The 26,353-nt window shown below is 41.3% G+C and overlaps 1 protein-coding gene across 1 annotated transcript in view; it reads right to left on the bottom strand.

Annotated features, from left to right (window-relative positions):
* ASMTL (acetylserotonin O-methyltransferase like) overlaps window positions 1-26,353 on the bottom strand; it is a 62,417-nt gene that overhangs the window by 18,815 nt on the left and 17,249 nt on the right. The window contains exons 2-3 of the mRNA XM_083361511.1: window positions 15,335-15,466; window positions 684-731 (exon numbers count right to left, since the gene is read on the bottom strand). Coding sequence (XP_083217637.1) covers window positions 684-731; window positions 15,335-15,466 — 180 coding nt within the window. The remainder of the gene's footprint in view (window positions 1-683; window positions 732-15,334; window positions 15,467-26,353) is intronic.

The raw sequence follows: 26,353 nt of genomic DNA, 5'->3' as shown, positions 1-26,353 counted from the left end.
TTTTGCAAATATAAATGTGTTTTTTCTTTTAGATAAAGTGTAGGAAAACCTTTTAAAAAAGCTTTGTGATGGAATTTTCTGAATGAAAACATTATGAAGAAATCAAAGGACACACTGATTTCATCACATTTTTGATAGCTATCATAATATCTCTGCTAGTGTATATTGCATATATGCCTCTTATTCTCAACAGTGGTACATTTCAGTGCAAATGAATGACATAAAACATAAGAGAAGTGTAAACATTTTTTTTAGAGAAAAGTCTGCTAGTATAAAAACTATCTGTTTCCAAGGAAAGTGAGAAACCACACAGGAAAAAGACTGCCAAGTTTAACTGTTCACAAAACATTTTACAAAACATGAAACTGCACTGTTTGATCTTTCTTCCATTTTGCTCATGCCTTTTTCATTCAGGACCCACTGAGAAGCGTTCTTTCCACATTTGTCTAAACTGGCCTTCAAAATTATTTCAGTTGCCTTACCAGTTCCTTTCACCCTCAGATTGTGTTTATGTAAAATGGTTACCCATTTCCCATGCTAGAATAAAGCTGTTATAATTGAATTTTAAAAAAACTCCAAAATTGGATTGAACTGACATTTTGAATTTCTATTATGTGTGCTGATCAAGGAATACTACAGACCTACAGAACTATTACTAAATAGTTGTCAGCATATATACTCACCACTATAGTGTCTGCTCCGATAACAATATCTGGGGTTTGAAGATGTTTCTGAAAGAAAAAAGAAAGAAACATAAACGGACTGTGTATTTTATTCAGTTTTCTCCATGACAGCATATAAATGCTCCTAGAAACCTGAATGCTATCAGATAACAAATTAAACAGAAAAAGCAACCTTAATACAATAAAAGCAATCTTGAGTTCATTCAAGTGCAGACATTAATAGAAGATCAAATGTAAAAGGGTGGAATATTTGTAAGATGGTCGGGTATTTGGTCTTAGGTGGAGGGTGGGAAACAGGAGAACTAGCATATTTCCTGTAATTTTCTAAGTGCGGGTGGCAGATATTGTCTTCTGAAATCTTCTCAAAAAAAATGTGGACATACAGAACTTTGTCTCACACTATTACTATTCAAGGTCATCCACTTAAGCACTACATGGGGAAATTCATATAGTGAATAGGGAGGACATCTATGCACAGCACATAATTATGCAATTTTCTGCCATCTGGTGACTACTATTTGGATATTTTAAAAGGGTATTCATTAATCCATGGACAATTGGTCAAAGACTAAACATTAATCCCAGAAACAAAGATAGTCTTAATCATTAAAAAGATCCAATGGAAAAGGGCTATCATCCTCTGGTCATGCTTATGATATGTGGGAAGAATCCAGAGAAAGAAATATTCTGGGAAACATTAAAAACCCAGCATTCCCTGCTCCATGTGGTCAGCTTTCCCAGAGCCACGCTTCTGTCTGGTTCTGCTCTTCAATAAACTCCAACCTTCTTTCTAAAGCAGTCTCCATTTTGTTTATTCCCAGCTTGGACTAGACCCTGATGAAGATTTTTCTTCGTACAATTTGGTACCCAGGATGGGACTCCAAGCTAACCTGACCAATGGACTGAGACTAGTAAGTCCCATCTTTCCAGCAGCAGACCACTTGTGTCTGTGGATGAGTTTCCCAGGCCCTGCCCATGTGGAGCGAGGGAGTTTGAGCTCAAGGGCTGCTTTGGAAAGAAGGTGAAAGTGAGTACCTCTAAAGTCCAGGGGAGTGAGAGAAATGTGTCTATGTTTCTGTGTGTGTGAGTGAGAAGACCCTTTTGCCAATCACAGTTGGATTTTGCTCACTCTGGCCTTTTCTAGCCGCAGAAAGGATCTGTTCAAGTGGCAGATGCTGGAAAGCATGGGGGTTTGGCCAGAGCGCGGGACCTTTTGTTAGGGAAAAGGGAGAGGCTGTATGAAAATGGAATGGAATGAGTGAATGAGAGAATTGGATTTGGTATCTCTAAATTTTAATTTTAAAGCCCAGGGGAGTGTACGTCTCTGTGTGTGAGTGAGTGAGAAGACCCTTTTCCCAATCACAGTTGGATTTTGCTCCCTCTGGCCTTTTCTAACTGCAGAAAGGATCTGTTCAACCAACAGACCCTAGAAAGCATGGGGGTTTGGCCAGAGCGCAGTACCTTTTGTTAGGGAAAAGGGAGAGGCTGTGTGAAAATGGAATGGAAAAGTGAATGAGAGAATCAGAATCAGCTGGTAAGGCCCTGTAAGCAAAGCCTGGGTCTGGGAAGGAGGTACTCATGTTTGCTGCTTGGAAAAAGCAGTCAGGTCCTTCCAGACTCCTCTGAGTGCAAAACAGTAACAGTAAAAGTGTAATCAGCAAACGTGTAAACAGGAAAAGATGTTCAGGAAAAGTTGTGAAGAAAAGTGTACTTGTGAGTAGTTGTGAAAAGCCGGTGGAAAGAGGTACCTGCTGGTTAGGGACAGCAGTTCCTCTCAGATCCTTTTTTGGTCTGCAAACTGAAAAACGGTGTTCCCATTAAAGGAGGGGTCCTTACTCTGCGTTGGGAACCAGAGTCCTCACAGACATCTTTTTTTTTTGTCCAAAAACTGATATGCAGTGTGGTAGGGATTTTGCCACGAGAGAGAGCTGGCTGGAGCCCACTGAACCCACATCTGAAGGGGAATATGGGAAGCTGTAGCTCAAGGGTTGTGCCGATCCCCTTTAAGTGATTTGTTGATGATGTGGGACGAGAGGCGAGTGCCTGTCCTTGCCGGTATGAAGAAAAAATGATAAAGGGAAATTTGTGAAGAATGGGCTTTGCTCATGGCTTTGCTGGGAAACCAATTTGGCTAAATAAAGGTACTTAAAAAGAAAAGGTAAATAAAATATAGGAATAGTGATTTCTCTCTCTCTCTCTCTCTCCTAAATATATTTTATTGATTTTATAATATAGTCACCTTAATATTTGGTAAACAGAGCGTTGTCTGGTTTTACATTTAAAAAAACATACACTAACAGTTGGTTTCTATAATCTATAATCCACATAATAGCTTTACTTGATTTCCTCTTTTTCCCATAATGTTCTCTTTTGCCAACCTTAAGTTAATACAATTCTTGTTGTTTTGGTAGATAACAATTGAGTATAAAATTTTTTCTAATATTTCTACAGATAATAATGACATCAATATATTTCTTTTCTATATAGTCATTCTGGTTGCCTCATCAAAGATCTTGTTTACAGTTCTTGTTTACATTTGTTTTTCCCACAACGTACAACACATTCTTACTGGTTAAGATTTTTTCAAAGTTAATTACATTTAAGTATTTAAATCTATTTTTTCTCATGTAAGCCATCCCAGTACTTTTACTTTTCTTAAGAAATAAATAAGACTAAAAAATGAAACAAGAATAAGAGTAAAGAAAAATAAAAGGATAATACGCTACTTAAAATCCATGTTTCCTATAAGCTAATAAGTATTTCCAAAAATTTTGGTTTTTTTACCATTAGATATATTTAATCTTTAAATCTTTCATTTAATAAATCTAGTCATCTAGTCTTTTAACTTATTCAAAACATTTTTAAATCCATTGTAATTTTCTTAAAGTCAATCACATTTAAATATCTTTTCTTTATATAAGCCATTCCAACTTTTATATTACTCATATCAAGAAATAAAATAAGAAAAAAGAAAAAGACAGTACTATGTTACTCTTCTCTCTTAAAATAAAATTCATATCCAAAATCTTTCTATTTCTTTAACCATATTCAAACAGGTGTTTCTTTTTTAAATATTCTCTGATAGAACCCATTGTCTATTTTCTTAATTTTCACTTTAGCCTGTTTCTTTTGCCCAGTATCTTTCTTAATCAATATGTTCTGCTGAATCAAAGAATATTTCCATATTCTTGTGTTACTGTAGATATAAAAGGTAAGTCAAGTACAATATCTTTGTAAAAGGCATTTGCCCATTCCTGTTTATTGAAAATCTTTTTCTTTCTTTTTCTGTTTCTCTTATCAGTTTTTGTCTCTTCAGTTCTAGTAGTTTTCCTGACATCTCTGCAGTCCATTTTGTCCAATCTTTTTTCTTATCCTCAAATTTGTTTTGTGGTGTTAAAGTATAGGTTGCCTTTTCCAAATCCAGTATTTCTTGTAATTTTTTTCCACTTGGGTTAAATCAGACATGTCAAACACAAGGCCCGGGGGCCAGATCCGGCCCGCGAAGTGGTTTCATGTGGTCTGCAAAGCCATCCTGGAAACAGTGAGGAAACGGCCCCCACTGCCTTGGCCCTGGCCCAGAGACCCTCCTTCTGCCAGGGACCCCCAGATCTGTCCCACTCCTGCCCAGGCCCCCATAGGCACCCTTGATGCGAACGATGTAGAGCTGGCCACGCCCACCCAGTAGGCCATACGCACTCTAGCCACGCCCACCCAGTAGGCCACACCCACCCTGGCCATACCCACCCGGCCCCCTGAGGGCAACCGCAATGCTGATACGGCCCTCAATGAAATTGAGTTTGACACCCCTGGGTTAAATCATACTTCTTTGTTTTGTTAGGTTCCATCTTTAAGTCTCTATCCTCGAATTTGTATTCAGTTATCTGTTTTATCTGTTCCTCCTCTACTGTGGCTTTCTGGGATTTTTTTGTTGTAAAGTTAAATTGGAGATCAATTGGTTTATATTTTCAAAGTTATTTTGGATTTATTTGTGGTTTGAAATCATTGTTGTTTGAATTAGTTGCAGCATATCATATGTCTCCCCTTGAAAGGTATTTATTTTTTCTTGATAAGTTCTTTCTATAAGTCTGTGATTTTCCATGATGGCCAAGAATCCAAGTTTTCTTTTTTCTGCAAATAGCTTTGGAGTCACAGTTAAGTAGTAATTTTTTTTGTTCCCTAAAGTTTATAAGTTTCTCTTTGTCTGCAGCCCAGATTGTTTTCTTCTTTGTCACAGCTGTTGTTAGAGCTTTGAAGATCACAAGCACAGATTAGTTTTTCCAGATATTGCCAAGTCCTGTATGAAAGCCATAGCTGTCATTCTCTTCATCCACCACTAGATATCAGCACTAGTTTATTTTTCAAATTTTCAAAATAAACAATTGCCTTTAAAATGAGAATCTTAACCATTCAGCAATTTCAAACTTATCCAAATTTAGGTTTTATAGTCACTTCATTTCATTTCAACGTGTTTTGGTCCTCCATAAAAGGTTTAATTTGCCGCTTCCTTAGTAAAAGGGTGGGGAAAAGATCCCCCTCCTTCATTTTTGGAGGGTTTTTTGCTTCTTGGGATTTTTTTTTCCTTCAGGAAAGTTGGTAAGTAGGATAGAGAAAATCGATGTTCTTACTCAGATTCAAACGTGCTGTTTACAATCAGCTTAAAGTAGTACTTTTGACTTCGGTTGCTTGTAGCTTGGGCTAGACTCTAAAAGTTAGGCTAGTCTTTCTCCTGTTGGTTTCTGGAAGGCTTCTCCTGGACTGATCGGATCAACTGTCGTCTCTCTGTGGTCCCCGGGACTTCCTTCCTTCTTTGACGCCTCTTCGGGGCAACTTCTGGCCCATTTAGGGTCCCCTAACAGGAAGAAAATCAACCAAAGGGCACGGAGCCCCGAAACCCTCAACTGCTGTGCTACTGCGCCTCTCCCTCTCTTTTTAAGCAAACACGTGATATGTTTAAGATTTGTGCCTTCCTAATTTGAGTTAACTGAGATTTATAGTGGGAATGACCAAGGATGTGTAAAACTAAGACTTCTGTTTCTTTTTCTGTTCTCTTTTCCTTGTCTTTGTGTGTGTATATATGTCAAAGTCTTTGTGTGTGAAGTAAATGTAACTGTTGGATTACTCTAATCCAAAGAGAAAAGAATTTTAAAATTCTGCTAGAAATTCTGCTTAAAATAAACCACCAAAAGAAAATACTTTCACCTTGTTTGTTTGGCCAGCAAACAGGGTGAAGAGAAATGTGTTCTTTTTTTCTTTCTCTATCCGTACTTTTAAGAACAGCCCAAAGTTATCAGGAGGAAATGTTTTAAGTTCATCTGCTGGAAGTTTCACTCTTGCATTTACTGTATGTGTTTAAGTGGGTTTTATCTATTTAACCTCTGCAATGTTAACCTTAATGCCTTTTCAAACTCTGCCTGCAAGCTATCCACCCCCTCATATTGCTTCTCCATTTCTTATCCTCTGTTCCCCATGCCTTTGTCTCCCTCTCCTGGGGGAGCCCACCCGGAAAGGGGGTAGGGGACCTTGTTCTCATGTCTTTCAGCCCTGCACAGATGACGCACACCATCTTTGGAAGCAGAGCACTGACCCAGATGCTGCCTCCATCCATTTGAGCCAGAGAATGGGATTTGAATCCAGCCATCTACTAGAAAGCCACCATGCAACCAGAATGGAACAGATCTTCCCAAGTCCTACCATCCCCCCAGATGCCAGTGAAAGCTGCAGAGGAAGGAAGGACTCCTAAAGCCATTGACCCCCACGTAAAGCCCCAGAAAACAACTGGGAGACTATGGGGGGAGGGCAGAAACTCACTGTAAGGTTTTCTTTCTTTACCCATTTATGTTGTAATTAAGCAGTTGAATGAATTTATGGAGAGATGGCATTTGGGAATGGTTGGCACAAATACTAAACACCTTGAACTTCTGTCTGGTGGGAAGGAAAATTTGTCCACGATGCTTATATTGCCTGTTTTGTATGAGTAGCTGCATGCACACATGTGCACACACACACACACACACACACACACACACACCACTCAAAATCACACTGAGTCTATCCCCTTCACCTATCTTCAGTAAAGCTTCTTAGGCTAGTTCTTGCTCTGTGGCACTAAAGCTTTGCATCCACAACTTGCTGCAAATTCCAAGGGGGAGGAAACAGGCCTCCGCAGGCGATTTGCCATTCATATGCTCTAATTGAGGATGTAGCAGGAAAGAGATCTCCAAACCCAAGCCCTGAATATGTTGCACTGGTGAACTCAGAGAGGGAGTCCTAGGACTCACTGTGTGCAATTTAAGAAAAATTAATAAATTGCTTTGCACACTGGCTAACCTCAACTGGATACATTGAACTAAGAGCTAAGGCAGGAAACAACCCTTGAAAATGGGCAGCCAGTGGTTATGTACTGAGGAAAACATGGCTGTGAAGAATTTTGGGAGGAACGTGCAGACAGGACTGGAAGCTCAAAGTGACATCCAACATCTGAAAAGAATTGGCACAGAATATTGGACACTATAAATTTCTTTTCCACCTAACAGAACTTTTGCCCTTTTAGAACTTTATGGGTTGGAAGCCACTGCAGGGATCTTTTTCTGCTGCCTCTATTAGCATCTCCCCCCCTTTTTTCTTTTTTTGCATTAACAGTTTAAAAACTTGTTTACCAAGTCTCCCTGACCAGATAAATTTTAATCTTGTGCCAGTAAAAGTGTGTCATCCATATTTTTATGGCACAAAGGGGAGATTGTGGGAAGAATCCAGAGAAAGAAATATTTTGGGAAACATTAAAAAGGTAGAATATATTTATCCAAAGGAATAATGGAGAAGTTCTTAAAGGCAGAATAGCAAGCCCAGTTTTCTTAATAGCCCCAAGCAGAAACTAGGCAGAGGTCAGCTTTTACAAATGCAAATTTAGTAATCCATTCAGGAAGGTTGGGGCCATGAAGCTAGAAGCTGAGATTAGGAATACAAAGACCTCTAGAATCTACATACCCCACCCAAACTCTAAAAGATATGACCTTGGGGACATACAGTCATGGCCGAAATTGTTGGCACCCCAGAAATTTTTCCAGAAAATCAAGTATTTCTCACAGAAAAGTATTGCAGGAACACATGTTTTGCTATACACAGATTTATTCCCTTTGTATGTATTGGAACACAACAAAAAAGGGAGGGGGAAAAAAGCAAATTGTACATAATGTCAAACAAAACTCCAAAAATTGGCTGGACAAAATTATTGGCACCCTTTCAAAATTGTGGATAAACAAGATTGTTTCAAGCATGTGATGCTCCTTTAAACTCACCTGGGGCAAGTAACAGGTGTGGGCAATATAAAAATCACACCTGAAAGCAGATAAAAAGGAGAGAAGTTCACTTAGTCTTTGCATTGTGTGTCTGTGTGTGCCACACTAAGCATGGACAACAGAAAGAGGAGAAGAGAACTGTCTGAGGACTTGGGAACCAAAATTGTGGACAAATATCAACAATCTCAAGGTTACAAGTCCATCTCCAGAGATCTAGATTTGCCTTTGTCCACAGTGCGCAACATTATCAAGAAGTTTGCAACCCATGGCACTGTAGCTAATCTCCCTGGTCGTGGACGGAAGAGAAAAATTGATGAAACGTTGCAACGCAGGATAGTCCGGATGGTGGATAAGCAGCCCCAAACAAGTTCCAAAGGAATGCAAGCTGTCCTCCAGGCTCAGGGAGCATCAGTGTCAGCGTGAACTATCCGTCAACATTTAAATGAAATGAAACGCTATGGCAGGAGACCCAGGAGGACCCCACTGCTGACACAGAGACATAAAAAAGCAAGATTACAGTTTGCCAAAATGTACTTGAGTAAGCCAAAATCCTTCTGGGAAAACGTCTTGTGGACAGATGAGACCAAGATAGAGCTTTTTGGTAAAGCACATCATTCTACTGTTTACCGAAAACGAAATGAGGCCTACAAAGAAAAGAACACAGTACCTACAGTGAAATATGGTGAAGGTTCAATTATGTTTTGGGGTTGTTTTGCTGCCTCTGGCACTGGGTGCCTTGAATGTGTGCAAGGCATCATGAAATCTGAGGATTACCAAAGGATTTTGGGTCGCACTGTAGAGCCCAGTGTAAGAAAGCTGGGTTTGCGTCCGAGATCTTGGGTCTTCCAGCAAGACAATGACCCCAAACATACGTGAAAAAGCACCCAGAAATGGATGGCAAGAAAGCGCTGGAGAGTTCTGAAGTGGCCAGCAATGAGTCCAGATCTGAATCCCATTGAACACCTGTGGAGAGATCTTAAAATTGCTGTTGGGAAAAGGCGCCCTTCTAATAAGAGAGACCTGGAGCAGTTTGCAAAGGAAGAGTGGTCCAAAATTCCGGGTGAGAGGTGTAAGAAGCTTATTGATGGTTATAGGAAGCGACTGATTTCAGTTATTTTTTCCAAAGGGTGTGCAACCAAATATTAAGTTAAGGGTGCCAATAATTTTGTCCAGCCCATTTTTGGAGTTTTGTTTGACATTATGTCCAATTTGCTTTTTTTCCTCCCTTTTTTTGTTGTGTTCCAATACACACAAAGAGAATAAACCTGTGTATAGCAAAACATGTGTTCCTGCAATACTTTTCTGTGAGAAATAAATGGGATTAAATAAATAAATAAATACTTGATTTTCTGGAAAAATTTCCAGGGTGCCAACAATTTTGGCCATGACTGTAATAGGATTAACCCACCAATACCAAAAGGACACACACAGACTCAGGTCAAAGTACATAACACAGGAAATACAAAGCCTCAAACAGGATCAAGAAATAACCTCAAGAGTCCAAGAAGGTATACAAACCCACCACTCACTGCTACATGTGGTCAGTTTTCCCCAGAGCCATCTTTCTGACTGGCTCTGCTCTTCAATAAACTCCAACCTTCTTTCTAAAGTAGTCTCTATTTTGTTTATTCCCAGCTTGGAATGGACCCTGATGAAGATTTTTCTTTCTACAGATATTTCTCAATTAATTTGTTGAGCCACTACGTGACAATGAACATTGAGCATTTAATGGTGGTTTGGCCTCATCCTGGATCAATATCTTAAACTCTTACATGTATTTGACTTCAATTTCTTTCTATAGTAAGTCAAATGATTCATCCATTGGTTCTGTATTCTATGTTTAACAGGCTACCAAATATACATTTTGGACAAATAATAATAGTGATGGTGAACAATATTCTCTTTGGCTATAAACATTCAATTTTCATATGGACAAAATCAAGGATATTGTCAGAATCCATTTATATTTCATTTCAAACTATCTCCTCTGTGCAAAAACCAAATCCCATCTTCCCCTGGATTCTGCCATTACCAAAGAGAGGGAACAACCATGGGGCTTTATTGCTTTCACTTCCTTCATTAAATGTAATCTTTTGTTTATTCCTTCTGTCTGCTATCCATTACAATGTAACCAATTGCTTTTTTACTTTGAACTTACTGGGCAACTAGAAAAGAGGTGGGGGGAAAGAATTACGACCCTCCGGGATATGGTTTGTTTCTCTGAAGGAAGTGTGAGGAGCTGTGGAAATGATCGTGCTGCAAACAGATTGTTATCTTTCTTTTCCCACGATGGACTTACCATCTGGACATTGGCTAATCTGGAACTGACCAAATGAACTGTGGGGGGAGTTTGCTTGGCGGCACTTTAAAATTATTGAGATGTAAGGGAATGCCACAGATCCTGTCTATTATGCCTGCTATGTCCTATTTCTCAGTAAAAGATCCTGCTTGGAAAACCCTGTCTCCAAGAGTGCTGCTTTCTTAACAGGTTGGTTGAGGTGGATGCTGACATTAGACAGGATCTGCATTAATAGTCAACCTGGAAGAACCTTACGGGGGATTTTGCAAAAAATACAATGTCAAACGACGAGGTAGGGAAGGGCGGAAGCCCTATGGAAAGGCAACCTTCCCCCCAACCGAAATCCCACCGGCTATCAGGATCTGAAGCATCATATTCCTCCAGAGAAGAGGTAGTATAGACGCACGACTACAAACCACAGTGGTCGATGGGCGTTGGAAGGAAAAGCGAGTGGGAAAAGGTATTGAGAAAAGTGACCCTGAGACGGGGCAGCCACCAACCCGAATGGAAGCAAGAGATGGAGAAATCCCTGCACATTAGCGAAGAGGACAGGGGTTATGCACCACACTCAGACTGGATCCTAGAGAAAGCTATTGACCTGATGGAAAAAACCCTGGCTCTCTAAGGGAGGAGAAACCTGAGTCCTGCAGCCGTACCAGTGCCTGGAGCTGCCCCTAGAGAGATAGTGGGAAGGATCCAGAACATGAAGCATCGGGGATGCTCACTGAACCCATAGCTACCACCTAAGCAGCCCCCACCCCCTGCTGACCCCCAGATACGGATCAGGATAGGAGGCAATACCGCCAGCGGCAAAGGCACCGATCCATTCAAAGACTCCCGTCGCTGGAAGTGAAATTCAGGGGAAGCCACCACGCTTGGGTTTTTTCCTAACTCAAGGCCTCAGTTACATGGAAGAATACAGACAGGACATCCCCAGCGACAAAGCCCGCATCCATATCATGCAATCTGCCCTGGACGGACCGGCCGCAGATTGGGTGGTGAACTTGCATGACTCCAATGCCCCAGAGCTCACCAACTTCAACCGTTTCATGTCCTCTTTAAGAAGGCGATTCGACGAACCCCCTGGCTGATCGCAAGGCCCGTGACAGAATCAAAACAGTGAGGCAGGGCAGAAGCCCGGTGGCTGAATATACACAAGAATTCCGGGCCATTGCCAACAAGCTGAACTGGCCCAAAGACATCCTCCTTAGCCATTTCAAAGACGGGCTAAATTACGACATGTATGTTGCTTGCCTGCCTCGAGGGGACCCACACCACCTTGATGACTGGTATGTCCTGGCAGAAGAGGCAGAGATAGACCTACTGAAGAGGCACTGCCGAGGAAAACCATGGGACCGCCCGCCTCCTGAGCAGACGCGCGAGCCAGCGAAACCACCGACTATAGCTAAGAAGTCAACGGGCTGTTTCAAATGTGGGAGAGAGGGCCACTGCCCCATAGAATGTTGCTCAAAAGCCCCTCAATGCAAATCAGACATATCACCAGCTAGGAAATCAGGGAAGTCCCCAGCCAAACCAAAATACACTGCCATGAGGGGGATAGAGGCTGTAGAGTCCCCAACCCCTGCCAAGGAATGGGAGGCAACTCTGGCCTACACCACAGGAGCGGTGGACACCTTGGAGGGCAGCTCGGAGGGTGAAACCCTGGTAACTGGATCCATTCCACCCATCCTCAAGACAGTGACTATACTATCTCCCTCCATGCCCAAAGCTGTCAAAGTGAAAACCTTAATAGACTGTGGCTGTACCCGCTGTTTCATTAGCCTGACGCTACTGTTGAACTTGGACATTCCGGTAAGGAGACTAAAGCAACCAATCTCATTTGGTCAGTTAGATGGCTCCATAACAGGGTGTGTGTGTTACCAGCTACCCTAGCCACCTTATCAGTTCACCTGTCCCTGGGGACCCATGAGGAAGATATAATGTTTGTAGTGACCCCAGGCATGGAATGCCCAATGATTTTAGGGCTGGAATGGATAAAGAAATGGAAGCCCTCAGTAAATTGGAGAACAGCAGAACTCAGCTTCCCAGAGGGGATTCCTGTGAACTTAAAACCCCAAAGGCCCCCACCAACCCTAGGAGTGGAGAAAGCATCAGTGGGAGAAGAGAAGGGGTTACAAAAAATACCGGAAGAATAGCGGGACCTTGCTGAAGTTTTCAGTGAAGAACAGGTAGATGAGCTGCCTCATCACCAATCCACAGACTGTGCTATAGAAATCAAACCCGGGGCAAAACTCCCGAAGCTCAGGCGGTACTCCATGAGCCCCAAGGAGATGGAGGAGATGGAAAGATTCACAAATCAAAACTTAGAAAGGGGATTTGTTAAACCTGCCAAACCCAAAGTGGCCGTCCCGGTCCTATTTAGTGAGAAGGATGGCACTTTGCGTTTGTGCGTGGATTACTGCACCCTGAATGCAATTAGTGAAAGTAATCTGTAACCCCTACCACTCATGAAGGACATGTTATCCCACCTATCAAAAGGAAGGATTTTTACCAAACTAGACCTAAGAGAGGCATACTACCGTGTTAGGTCAAGGAAGGGGACAAATGGAAGACCACATTTAATTGTCCAATGGGATGCAACCAATTCAAAGTTTTGCCATTTGGACTGTAAGGGCCCCCAGGTTTTATGGAATTAATCAATTAAGTGCTAAGACAGCACCTATTTAAGGGGGTCCTGGTTTACTTAGATGACATTGTTATCTTTACCAAGATCAAAGAGGAGCATATTAACCTAGTCAGAGTAGTTTTTTAAAAAACTGCGGGCTGCCCACCTATATGCCAAATTATCAAAATGCGAATTCCACCAGGAAAGAATAGACTACCTGGGGTATTGCATATCCCCGCAGGGCATCGAAATGGACCCCGAGAAAATCAGGGCAGTATTAGAATTGGCAACCCCTGTACACAGAAGCAATTACAAAGTTTCCTGGGTTTTGCAAATTTCTACTGCCAATTCATCCCTTTGTTCGCCCAGCCAGCCCCTGAAGTGGACAATGGAATGTCAAGCAGCATTCGAGAGGTTAAAGAGACTTTTTTCTGCCGAACCCATACTGAGGCACCCAGACCCGGATAGAACTTTCGTAATACAGGCAGACATAAGTGATGTGGTGGTGGGAGCTCTATTATTACAGGAAAATGACAAGGGGCACTGCAACCATGTGCATATACGTCCAGGAAACTCACTGAGACAGAACAACGTTGGGCTGGGAAAAGGAGGCATATTCTGTGCGGTGGTTATTACTTACATGGCGCCAGTTCCTTGAATGAAATAAAATCCCCTTCCAGGTCTGGACAGACCACAAAAATTTGGAAGCGCTAAAAACACCCAGAAAATTCACTCCTAAGCAAGCCCGCTGTTCTCAGCACTTTCACCGATTACGTTTCACACTTAAAACGCTTGCCATGGAAAAAGTATTTCCTGGCAGATGCACTGTCTCGCATGTCCCACTATAACAGCACATGAGCCACTGACTCTAAACCACTTATGCCCAACAACAACTGGCAACGTCAGTAACCACCAGGGCCCAAGCTAAAATAAAGCTGCAGCTGGGTAGCCAAACTGGAATTGAATTGCGAAAGTCTTTGGAAACAGATGAACAGTTCCAGAAAAATAGACATGTGTGCACAATCAAAGACGGACTACCCTGGGTGGGGGAGAAGTTATATATACCAGCCACCCAAAGGATCAATTTCATGTAGTTGTGCCATGATACACCTGGCCAATTGTTAGGAAAGATTTAGATGAAGCTAGCAAGCATACAAAAAGAGAGTTGAACCCACACCATTCAGTGTAGGAGAAATGGTATATTTATCTACAAAATACTTAAAATCCCTACAGCCCTGTAAAAACCTTGGACCAAAATATATAGGACCTTTTCCAATTAAAAGAATCATAAACCCAGTAACAGTAGAATTAGAACTACCCAAAAAGCTTAGGCAAATACATCCAATTTTTCACTGCAGCTTGTTGAAAAGGGAACAACAGTCAACCTTACGGCCAAAACCCCACCTCCACCACCTCCAATCATGGTTGAAGGAGAACAACACTTCGAGGTAAAAGAAAACCTAGATTCTAGAAAGTATCACGGAGCAATTCAGTACCTAGTAGCTTGGAAACACCTTCCCTCCTCAGAAAATGAGTGGGTCCATAAACGTCACATCAGAGCACCGAAGCTGCTAAAGAAGTTTCATACAGAATATCCCAACAAACCAGGCTAACATATATATTTTTGTTTCCTCTACAGGTGGATCTCCCCTATTTTTAAGGGGGGCAGGATGTCAGAATCCATTTATATTTTATTTCTAACTATCTGTGCAAAAACCAAATCTCATCTTCCCCTGGATTCTGCCATTCCCAAGAAGGAGAGGGAACAAGCATGGGGTTTTATTGCTTTCACTTCCTTCATTAAATGTAACCTTTTATTTATTCCGCCTGTCTGCTATCCATTACAATGTAACCAATTGCTTTCTTACTAGGCATTCTCTTTGAACTTACAGGGCAACCATAAGAGGGGGTGAGGGGAAGAATTACGACCCTCCAGGATCTGGTTTGTTTCTCCGAAGGAAGTGTGAGGAGCTATGGAAATGATCATGCTGCAAACAGATTATCTTTCTTTTCCCACGATCGACTTACCACCTGGAGATTGGCTGATCTGGAACTGACCAAATGAACTGTGGGGAGAGTTTGCTTGGGGGCACTTTAAAATTATCGAGATGTAAGGGAATGCCTCAGATCCTGTCTATTATGCCTATCTCCTATTTCTTAGTAAAGGATCCTTCTTGGAAAACCCTGTCTCCAAGAGTGCTGCTTTCTTAAGAAGTGGGAAGAGGTGGGTTCTGACAGACATGTTAAGTTGATGATAGACCCATTATTTCACCCACTGACTTTCTACTAAAGGGGGTAGTAATTTGCCTGTTATTTGATGCCAAAAGAAAGATATAAGAAAAAACCATGTTAATAAATCAATGCAAGCAACAAACCAGACCCATCAATAAAATAAAATAAAATAATAACCTTAATTTGGAATTAGGCTCACCATATGCATTCTATTTGCCACTTCAAGTGCCTTCTGTTTTGCAGTTTCTACAGCATATTGATATGGGGCTGAAAAAGTTGACTTCTCAAGTGTTTCTTTGAACCATGACGGAACAACTTCAAACCGGAGACCCTGTTAAACAGAAGAATACATAAAACAAGGGGGGAAATCATGCAAGGTTTATATTTTATAGGCTGCAACTTTAATCAACCTTGTTCTGAAGTGGATGGTATTAAGTAGTCTTTAATCAACTGTTGATTAAAGACTACTTAATACCATCCTCTTCAGAGCTGCAGACTGCAGTCTGGAATATCTAGCATCACAGATGCAACAAGGAAATATAGTACACTAGCTTTTCCCATTTCACCTTTCTACTATACTAGTAGAACTTAACTATTATCTCTCAGAAAGTAAGGGCTGCCTGAACTGACTGAGTGAAGTACAACAGTAACAAAATGTTCTTTATATTATGATAAAGCCTTCTTCTTGCTACACTTGAATGATAGCTTAATCATGCTTAAAGACATTATTAATAAAGTAAAAGTTTAAGGTCTTAGGAGCAAACTGTTTCACTAATTCTCACAAATTTCATATAGAAGATATTGGAGGAATAAACAACTGGCTAGCTAGAATCCTAAACTATGTAGGTTGCTTGTCTCCTTTGAATTTAGCTGCCCTTCAATTACAAACAGAAAAATTCTTATGCACCTTATGAATTCACAGATTTCTTAACCACTTAGTGAACTCAGCATCCTAAGTGTAATATAAGCAGCAAAGGAAAATTTTAAGGAAAAATTAGAATATATAACGCTAATATGATTATTAGGTTACAATTCATTAGTAAGATAACTATAAAGCAGAGAGTGGGACGAAAAGATGGACCGCTTCTACACCATATAATCATAAATTCATCTTATAAAGATGGACCATATCTAAACCATGTAATCTTTATAAATCCATCTTATAACTTATCTTATATAAAGGAGAGCTGTTAACTTACAGTGGCAAAAAACTGAGGAGTCTGATAGCACATTCATCTAACAAATTGTATTACAATATATAAGCTATGGCTCACAAAAGCTTATGCATTTTAATAAATTTGTTAATCAGAATAAGTGTTACTACTAGACTTCTTAAAATGGAATCGAACAGTACATCACCAGCTTTCACATTAAGTTTCATTATTTGCTGAGATTACTTCAGTTTGGACCTAGGCTTCTCCTGAAAGCTATGGAAATAACCCCACAATATTTCATCCTCAGTTTTTAAAAATATAAACCTTTTTTTAATAAACAGCAAAAGGGTGATTAAAACATTGATTTTGGACAGTTACAAATGGACTAAAGGTTCAGGTAGATTTGAAGTAAGATTTTGAAATTAATTATAAGAAACCTTCCAGTGGGAAAATAGACATTTTTAATTCTATAAAAAAAGATAATAGGATGGGACTTTGAAGGCTGGTTGCTAGAAGGAATTGGGAAATTCAAGATTATAATTAAAGGAGAAGAATACTTAAATTTGACTTATTAATATAGAATGGATCAAAATACTATAATAGCAGAGGTTTGGAAGGGTATTTGTAAGCAATGGACATGGGATATTCAAAAAACAAACCAAAAGAGCAATCTGGATAACTTTTCTATATTGGATTTACAAAATCCTCCTAAACATTTGGAGGATTTGTAAAAAGAGACAAAGAAAAAAAATGAAATCAAGTTCTAAGACAGTACTGAAGGGATTAAAGATCAAGTAAAAACAAGGAATATGATTTTGCTTATTTGACTAAGGTTAAAATGTAGTTAACTCTGGTAAATCTTAATGAACTTTTTTGGTACTGTTTCACTTATTTTTTAAGCACGTGATGTATTTTTTATAATGTACATATTTTTGAATGTTGTTCCTTTTGTTGTTTGCTTTTTTCTATTACTACTTTAAAAGCAAAAAAAATATATAAAAAAATTGGGATATGGGAGATAATTTGTTGTATTTTAAGAGAAGTAGTAAGTTACTAAAATTGTTTATACTTATGAAATTCATTTATTTATATACTTTTATTTTTATCTACTATATTCTTATTTTTTCTTTCTTTTCTGTCATTTTTCTGCAATTTCTGAATATTTTTCTTTTACCTTAATTTGTATTTATTCTTACTGCTTATTAAAAATCTTTAATGCAACTATTACAAAAGAGTATAACCCTAAGACTTTGAATACATATATAAGTCTGAACAATGTTCTTCCAGTCCATCTTAATAAGTTTAAGAAACTGCTGACTCGAATTTCACATGTCAGATTGAATTTCATATAACAGCCATGCTTCTGTCCTGTTCAATCTATGTTTAAATTTATTTAAATGGATATATTTACATTATCTTTTAACTCTTTTATTTGTAAACCATCAAGAGTCATCTGGACAGTGAGAGAGTGGTACTTAAATACAATAAATATTCAAAAGCCCATTTGTTGTCATTTTTAGTCTTTATGTTACAGTAATAGCAGTTATTTCTAATCATTCCATTTGTTTGTGCTTTTTTATGCTTAAGCAATGGCTGTGGTACATAAGGATTTTATGTTATCCATAACAATTAATTATTGTGATGGTTTATGTCCAGTATTATTAAACAGTTTAGGGCAGAATATAGCTACTCAGTCTGACCCTAAATTTGCCATACATGATTAATTTGGTACTGAACTTTATCATTGATTAGCCAGTATGCCATATTAGAATACAGAATACAAAACACAGAATGCATGACTAGTTTCAGAATCTGTTTCATCATGTGTAACAGTAGCAGTGCAGATGCCATCTAGACCCGTACTAATCGGGTTTCAGGCCCAGGTACAGCAAGGAGACGGCATTGGTCACTCTGGTGAATGATCTCTGGAGGGCTCGGGACAGGGGATATTCCTCTGTCCTAGTCCTATTAGACCTCTCAGCGGCTTTCGATACCATCGACCATGGTATCCTGCTGCGGCATCTCAGGGGATTGGGAGTGGGAGGCACGGTTCTTCAGTGGTTCTCCTATCTCCTGGGACGTTCGCAGTCGGTGTTGGCAGGGGGGCAGAGGTCGACCTCGAGGCCTCTCGTTTGTGGAGTTCCTCAGGGGTCAGTCCTCTCGCCTCTCCTGTTCAACATCTACATGAAACCGCTGGGTGAGATCATTCGTGGTTTTGGAGTTGGGTATCATCAGCTTTTTATTTCGACCCCAAACCACCCCAGTGATGCCCTCGACATGATGTCCCGTTGCCTGGAGGCGGTTCGGGTCTGGATGGGGAGGAACAGGCTTTGACTCAACCCTGACAAGACTGAGTGGCTGTGCGTACCGGCATCTCGGGATATTGAGAATATTCCATCTCTTTCCATGGGGGGTGAGTTATTACCCCACGTAGATAGGGCTCGCAACTTGGGAGTCCTCCTAGATTCACAGCTTTCTTTAGATCATATAGTAACTGTGACTAGGGGGGCCTTTGCCCAGGTTCGCCTGGTGCGCCAGTTGCGGCCCTATCTAGACCGGGATGCCTTGCCTATGGTCACTCATGCGCTCGTGACCTCTCGCTTAGACTACTGCAACGCTCTCTACATGGGGCTGCCCTTGAAGACCATTAGGAGGCTCCAACTGGTGCAGAATGCAGCCGCGAGAGTTGTGTTGGGAGTCTCCCAATACTCCCATGTTACACCTTTGCTCCGTGAGCTGCATTGGCTTCCAGTTGTATTCCGGGTGAGATTCAAGGTGCTGGTAATGACCTTTATAGCCCTACATGGCATGGGTCCGGAGTACCTTAGGGAGCACCTGCTGCCGGCATCAACTTCCCTCCGCCCAGTGCGCTCCCACAGAGAGGGCCTCCTCAGGGTGCCACCGGTCAGAGAATGTCGTGTGGTGGCCCCCAGGGGGAGGTCCTTCTCTGTGGGTGTGCCGGATTTGTGGAATCGTTTACCGGTTGAGCTCCGGATGGCGCCCGACCTTCGCTCCTTCCGACGGGATCTAAAGACCTACTTGTTTGAACAAGCCGGCCTGGCCTGATGAGTTTGGGTTTTATTATTGTTTTAACGTATCTTAACTTATTGGGCACGTTGTTTAATCTTTTCTTAATTTTTGTATCTTTGTATTTTAGTATTTATTGCCCTGTTCACCGCCCTGAGTCCTTCGGGAGAAGGGCAGTATACAAATAAAATTATTATCATTATTATTATTATTATTATTATTATTATTATTATTATTATTATTATTATTATTATTATTATTATTATTACATTTCTTTTTTCTTGAATCACTCTTAAATATGATAAATAAGCTGATTTGATGGGGTATATTCCTTTATACATGTCACAAAGGTACAGGTAGTCCTCAATTTACAACAGTTTATTTAGTGACTGTTCAAAGCTACAATAGCATTGAAAAAAGTGACATAACTATTTTTCACACTTATGACCATTGCAGTATCCCCATGGTCACATGATCAAAAGTCAGCACTTGGCAACTGATTCATATTTATGATGGTTGCAATGTCCCTGCGTCACATGATCACCTTTCCAACCTTCTGACAAGCAAACTCAATGGGAAAAGCAGATTCACTTAACAACCATGTTACCAATTTAACAACCATAATGATTCACTTAACAAGTGTGGCAAGAAAGGTCAATATTGGGCAAAATTTACTTAAGAAATGACTCACTTAGCAACAGAAATTAGTTATGGTCATTAGTCGAGGACTACCTGTATTGTAAATCATGCTAAAGGAAAATAAATAAAGGTTATTCTTTTATAAATGTTACCAAATGACACCAAATGTAACACCAAATGTAACACCAATGAATTGTATCAAAGGTAACACTAAGATGTTGGGGCCATCTATTTCCTGCTTAGACAGAGAATTCACACATGGTAATCAACAAAGCTCTTTTGAAATGTTAAAAAGGATACTCACCTCAAGAAGGTGAGTAAAACAAGATAGTGTAGTGATGGATGTAAGGAAGTTGTTACAATAAGTCTTTTGGAAGTAAAGGTTCAAAGAAGATCTTTTTGACTTCAAAGACTGACTTAAGTTTCTTAAGGGGGGGCATGTATCAAGAAAAGAAAGTATAAATGCTTGCTTTGAAACTTGCTCAGTGTGCTCTTTGAACCCAATCCAACTTGGGAAGGGTCTAAGAGGCCGTGTTTGCAAACGCTTTCTTTCTTTATTGTTTTCTTTATTATTTTCAATTTCTTTTCAATAAATCTTTGTTTTTGTTAACCAGACTTGTCTTTGAGTTGTGAGTATCAAATTTTGGGTTTTTAAATCTCACAATCTTGGCGCCCAACGTGGGGCTTGAAAGAGCTTCTTGGGGCGAGCTGTTCTCAGTAAAGTCCAGGGGCGCGCCTGTTGATTTCAACTGCCTGGAGTTGTCTGAGATCTAGCTTCCCATTGCAGGCTCCGAGCCAAACTAAATTAACAATTCTGGTCTACCAAATCAAAGAATAGGAAAAAGGAAGAGAGTCAACAACTGAGGCCCAGGACCATGTAACCCAGTGCACTGGCCCAGGTAAGAAACTTTTGCCCCGAAGGAAGGAAACACGCAATTGTACCTGGGTGGTCAGGAGAGCGATTGTGGGAGGTTTCTGCGATAATGGCTGTGTGAGTGTGATGGGCTGTGTTCCGGGAACACTGGTAAGTTCAAAGCGAGTGTGGACCTGAAAGGTTGCATTTCCTTAACCCGCGAGGGGAAAGGACAGCCTGAAGGGAAGCGAAGTGGTGTTGAAAATTTTGAGTGGCAATAAAATCGAGAACCTCAGGGAACCATAATCAGGGAAACTCTCAAAGAAGATGGGCAATTGTTGTAGTTGTTGTTGCAAACCTGAAGAAAAGAAAAAAACTATAAAATTATTTATTTATTTATTTATTTAATTTATATACCGCCCTTCTCCCGGAGGACTCAGGGCGGTGAACAGGGCAATACATAAAAACTAGATACAAAAATTAAAAATTATTAAAACGTGATTAAACAATGCCCATAATAAATTAATACAGATTAAAAATTGAAGTTCATTTATAAAAATCCCCCCCCGTCCCATCAGGCCAGGCCAGCTTGTTTAAAGAGATGGGTTTTAAGATCGCGCCGGAAGGAGCGGAGATTGGGCGCCATCCGGAGCTCGACCGGAAGATGGTTCCATAAATCCGGTGCACCCACAGAGAACGCCCTCCCCCTGGGGGCCACCAGTCAGCATTCTTTGACCAGTGGCACCCTGAGGAGGCCCTCTCTGTGGGAGCGTACTGGGCGGAGGGAAGTTGATGCCGGCTGCAGGTGCTCCCCAAGGTATTCCGGACCCATGCCATGAAGGGCTTTGTAGGTCATTACTAACACCTTGAACCTCACCCGGAAGACAACTGGAAGCCAATGCAGCTCGCGGAGCAAAGGTGTGACATGGGAGTATCGGGAAACTCCCAATACAATTCTCGCGGCTGCATTCTGTACCAGTTGGAGCCTCCGAGTGGTCTTCAAGGGTAGCCCCATGTAGAGAGCGTTGCAGTAATCAAGACAAGAGGTCACGAGCGCATGAGTCACGAGGCATCCCGGTCTAGATAGGGCCACAACTGGCGCACCAGGCGAACCTGGGCGAAGGCCCCCCTAGTCACAGCTACTATATGGTCTTCTAGGGAGAGCTGTGAATCTAGGAGGACTCCCAAGTTGCGAGCCCTATCTACAGGAGGTAATAACTCACCCCCCATAGTGAGGGGTGGGATATCCTGAATATCCCGAGATGCCGGTACGCACAGCCACTCAGTCTTGTCAGGGTTGAGTCAAAGCCTGTTCCTCCCCATCCAGACCCGGACCGCCTCCAGGCACCGGGACATCACGTCGAGGGTATCACTGGGGTGGTTTGGGGTCGAAATGAAAAGTTGGGTATCATCAGCATACTGATGATACCCAACTCCAAAACCACAAATGATCTCACCCAGCGGTTTCATGTAGATGTTGAACAGGAGAGGCGAGAGGACCGACCCCTGAGGGACTCCACAAACGAGAGGCCTCGCGGTCGACCTCTCGCGGTCGAGATATAGAAATTCCTTCTGATAGTCCATTAGGACAATTACTAAGTCAGTGGGATGATGAAAATTTGGAAGCATGGACTTGTAAGATAACAAAGAGCAGAATGATAACTTTGTGTTTAAAGAAATGGCCTCATTATGTAATTAGTGCACCTGATTATCATTGGGACCGGTTTTGAGAGCCAAATAAATATTGGATAGGAAAGTTAGAGCAATATATTCTTAAAAGACCTACCCTAAGCAGTGAAATACCATACGTAAAGCCATGGTATTTTGTGAATTGGGAAGGACCAGTACCACCAGAGGAAGATAAGATTTTTAAATTGAAGGAGGAAAGACCGGGATGGGATCCTTTAGAAAACCTCCCTTTCTCACCTCCTCCTCTTGCTCCCCCTCCACAAGTAATACCAAATGCTCCAGCCTTAGAGGATGATCAAGGAGCAGTAGGGGGAGTTGAAGAACAACCTATAGCCGAAAGAACACGAAAAAGAGAGAGAGAGAGAGAGAGAAAAAATGAAAAAGAAGAAAAATTATATCCTTTGCGGCAAGTCCCTCAGGGCATAAATGCACAGGGACAGCCAGTGATGGGTTATGTAGCAGTAAATATCACAGCTACTGAATTAAGGGAATTTAAGCAAAGAATAAAGAAGGTTCAAGAGGAACCCCAAACAGTAGCTGAAGAGTTCTCTGCCTTTTTAGGTCCCAATACATACACGTGGGATTAACTCCAGTATTCTCTGGGTTTTCTATTTACTCTGGAAGAGAGGGATCTAATCCGAAATGCTGCTATGGCATATTGGAAAGACCATCATTCAGGGGCAAATGATCCAACTCCTGAGGAAAAGTTTCCATTACAAAGACCAGATTGGGATAATAACAATCCCGCCCATAGGCAGCAAATGGATGATTTAAAACAAATAATTATAGAGGGCATTCGGAACTGTGTGCCCCAAAGCAAAAATATCAGTAAAGCTTTTAATGTAAAACAGAAGAAGGAAGAGTCACCAGGGGAATACTTAGAGAGACTTAGAGACCAGATGAGAAAATATGGAGGAATGAGAGAAGAAAGTGAAGGTTTTAGACAATTATTAAAGAGTCAGTTTGTGATTGGAGCATATGGAGATATACAAAGAAAAATACAGAAGATGGAAGGATGGGGAGAAGAGTATAATGGATTTGTTAGCAGAGGCTCAGAAAGTATTTGTGAATCGTGATATACAAGAGCGAAGAGAAGAGAAGAAAGTGTTATTGTCAGCAGTAGGACAAATGATGGATAAGAAGTTAGGAGATCAGAGGGGACAAAGAAGAGAATTTGGGAATCAAGAGAGAGGAAGAGGAAGAGGGAGAGGCAGGAAAACTATGGGATTGGGTAGCAAGAACCAGTGTTTCAGTTGTGGAAAGGAAGGGCATTTCGCAAGAAATTGCCCACAGCAAATGAGAGAAAGGGAAAGAGAGCAGCAAGTATATAGGCTAATGGATGAAGATGAAGAATAGGGAGGTCAGGGGCCTTTGATATTAAGGTTCCACCAAGAGCCCTTGATAAACATACAAGTGGGACCCAAAAAACAGGAATTAGTGTTCCTAATAGATACCAGGGCTTCTAGGACATCTCTGACAAATATACCCCAAGGCTGCCATTTAATTAATAGTACAATAAGAATTTCGGGGGTAGCCGGACGATCTTTTGAAGTCCCTCAAATAGAAGAAATAACTCTTAAATGGAAAAACTATGAAACCAAGATTCAACCATTATATGTCCCAGTGGCTGGAGTAAATTTGTTAGGAAGAGACGTACTCAAATGTTGGGAGTGGGGAATACAAATACTTAGGGAACAGATGTTAATATTGACTGAACAAAATGAGGAAGAAATAACTCCAATAGTTTGGGCCACAAAGGGAAACCGGGGAGGATTGCAAATAACTCCTATAAAGATTACTCTTAAAAACACAGAGCCCATAAGGCAGAAGCAATATGAGATTAGTTTGGAAGGAAGAAGAGGGTTAAAACCAGTAATAGAAGAATTAATACAAGACGGATTGTTGGAACCAGCCATGTCTCCATATAATTCTCCTATCTTAGCAGTTCAAAAACCTGATGGAAATTTCCGCTTGGTGGTAGACTTGAGAAAAATCAATAAGATAATTGTATCTCGACACCCTGTAGTTGCTAATCCCTACACATTATTGAGTAGAATCCCTCCAGAGCATCAATTGTTTAGTGTAATTGATTTAAAGGATGCTTTTTGGGCTTGTCCACTTGATCCTGAATCTCGGGTTGTGTTTGCATTTGAGTGGGAAGATCCAGATACAGGAAGAAAAAGCCAACTCAGATGGACAGTGTTGCCCCAAGGGTATACTGAAAGCCCTAACTTATTCGGCCAAATCCTAGAACAGGGGTGTCAAACTCAATTTCATTGAGGGCCACATCAGCATTGCAGTTGCCCTCAGGGGGATGGGTGGGCGTGGCCTACTGGGTGGGTGTGGCTAGAGTGCATATGGCCTACTGGGTGGGCATGGCCAGCTCTACATAGTTCGCATCAAGGGTGCCTATGGGGGCCTGGGCAGGAGTGGGACAGATCTGAGGGTCTGTGGCAAAAGGAGGGTCTCTGGGCCAGGGCCAAGGCAGTGGGGGCCATTCCTTTACTGTTTCCAGGATGGCTTTGCGGGCCACATGAAACCACTTCGCGGGCCGGATCTGGGCCCCGGGCCTTGTGTTTGACATGTCTGTCCTAGAACAAATTCTGGAAAAATTTGAAAAAGATCTAAAATTATCTTTGATATAATATGTGGATGACTTGTTGCTCTCTGGGGAAAAGAAACAGGATGTAGAGAAAGGAACTAACGACTTGCTAAATTATTTAGCATCTCAAGGGTTGAGAGTATCTAAAAACAAACTCCAGTATGTAGAAAGGGAAGTGAAATATTTAGGGCACTTGATAAGTAAAGGCAGCAGAAAAATTACTCCCTCTAGAATAGAAGGAATAATAACACAACCACTGCCAAAGGATAAAAAAGCCCTTAGGAAATTTTTGGGATTAGTAGGGTATTGTAGACAATGGATTGTAAATTATGCAGAAACAACTAAACCATTGTACTCAAAACAGATAGATTCCGAACCATGGGAAATCCAATGGTCGGAGGAAGAGAAAGGGAAATTTCAGGAACTAAAGGAGAAATTAGAAAAGGCACCTGTCTTATCGTTACCAGACTTAGAAAAAACATTTCATCTTTTTGTCGCTGTAGAGAATGGAGTAGCCAAAGGGGTTCTAGCCCAGAAATGGGGAGGACTGAAGAAACCTGTGGCATTTTTATCAAAACTGATGGATCCAGTAATAAAAGGGTGGCCGGTCTGTGTACAAGCAATCGCAGCTACTGCCTTGCTAGTTCAAGAAAGCAGGAAGATAGGTTTTGGAGGGGCAATTGTGGTGAGTAGTCCACACCAAGTAAGGAATATTTTGAATCAGCAAGCTCAAAAGTGGATGACAAATTCTAGGTTAATGAAATATGAAAGCATTTTATTAGAAGATCCAAGCTTAGTGATCGTGACTGAAGCTAATGTAAACCCAGCTCAGTTTCTAAGTGGAGAGAGAGATTCACAAGAAATAGAACATGATTGCCTTCCGGTGGCTGCGCGGCGCCGGAGACAGCCTTCCCGGGCTGCCCGCGGCTCAGCTGAGTTATTTTCGCCCGAAACAGCGCCGATCAGCTGTTCGGGCGAATTTGAAGCCCCCTCCTCGGGAGAAGAGGAGGGGGTGAGCCCCCAGGTAGGGGTCGAGTTCTCCGGGGCCGCCTGAGCTTATGGCTTGGGCGGCTGAAGGATCGAACTCCCCCGTAGCCTGGGTTGCTCCCAGCTGGCCAGCGCCTCTGCTCCTGATTTCTTGGAGCAGAGCCAGGCGTCTGCGACCACCCCTGCTTGAAGGAATGACTATGGATTAAAGGAGCAGGCAGAGTGGTACAAGAGGAAAAGGTGAAGAGGATTATTATATTTTACTCT

Source organism: Vipera ursinii (genome assembly GCF_947247035.1).
Source record: "Vipera ursinii genome assembly, chromosome: 4".
Classification (NCBI taxonomy): Eukaryota; Metazoa; Chordata; class Lepidosauria; order Squamata; family Viperidae; genus Vipera; species Vipera ursinii.
Note: the sequence above shows the minus strand (reverse complement) of the source record. Positions and strands in the feature narration are given on the sequence as shown.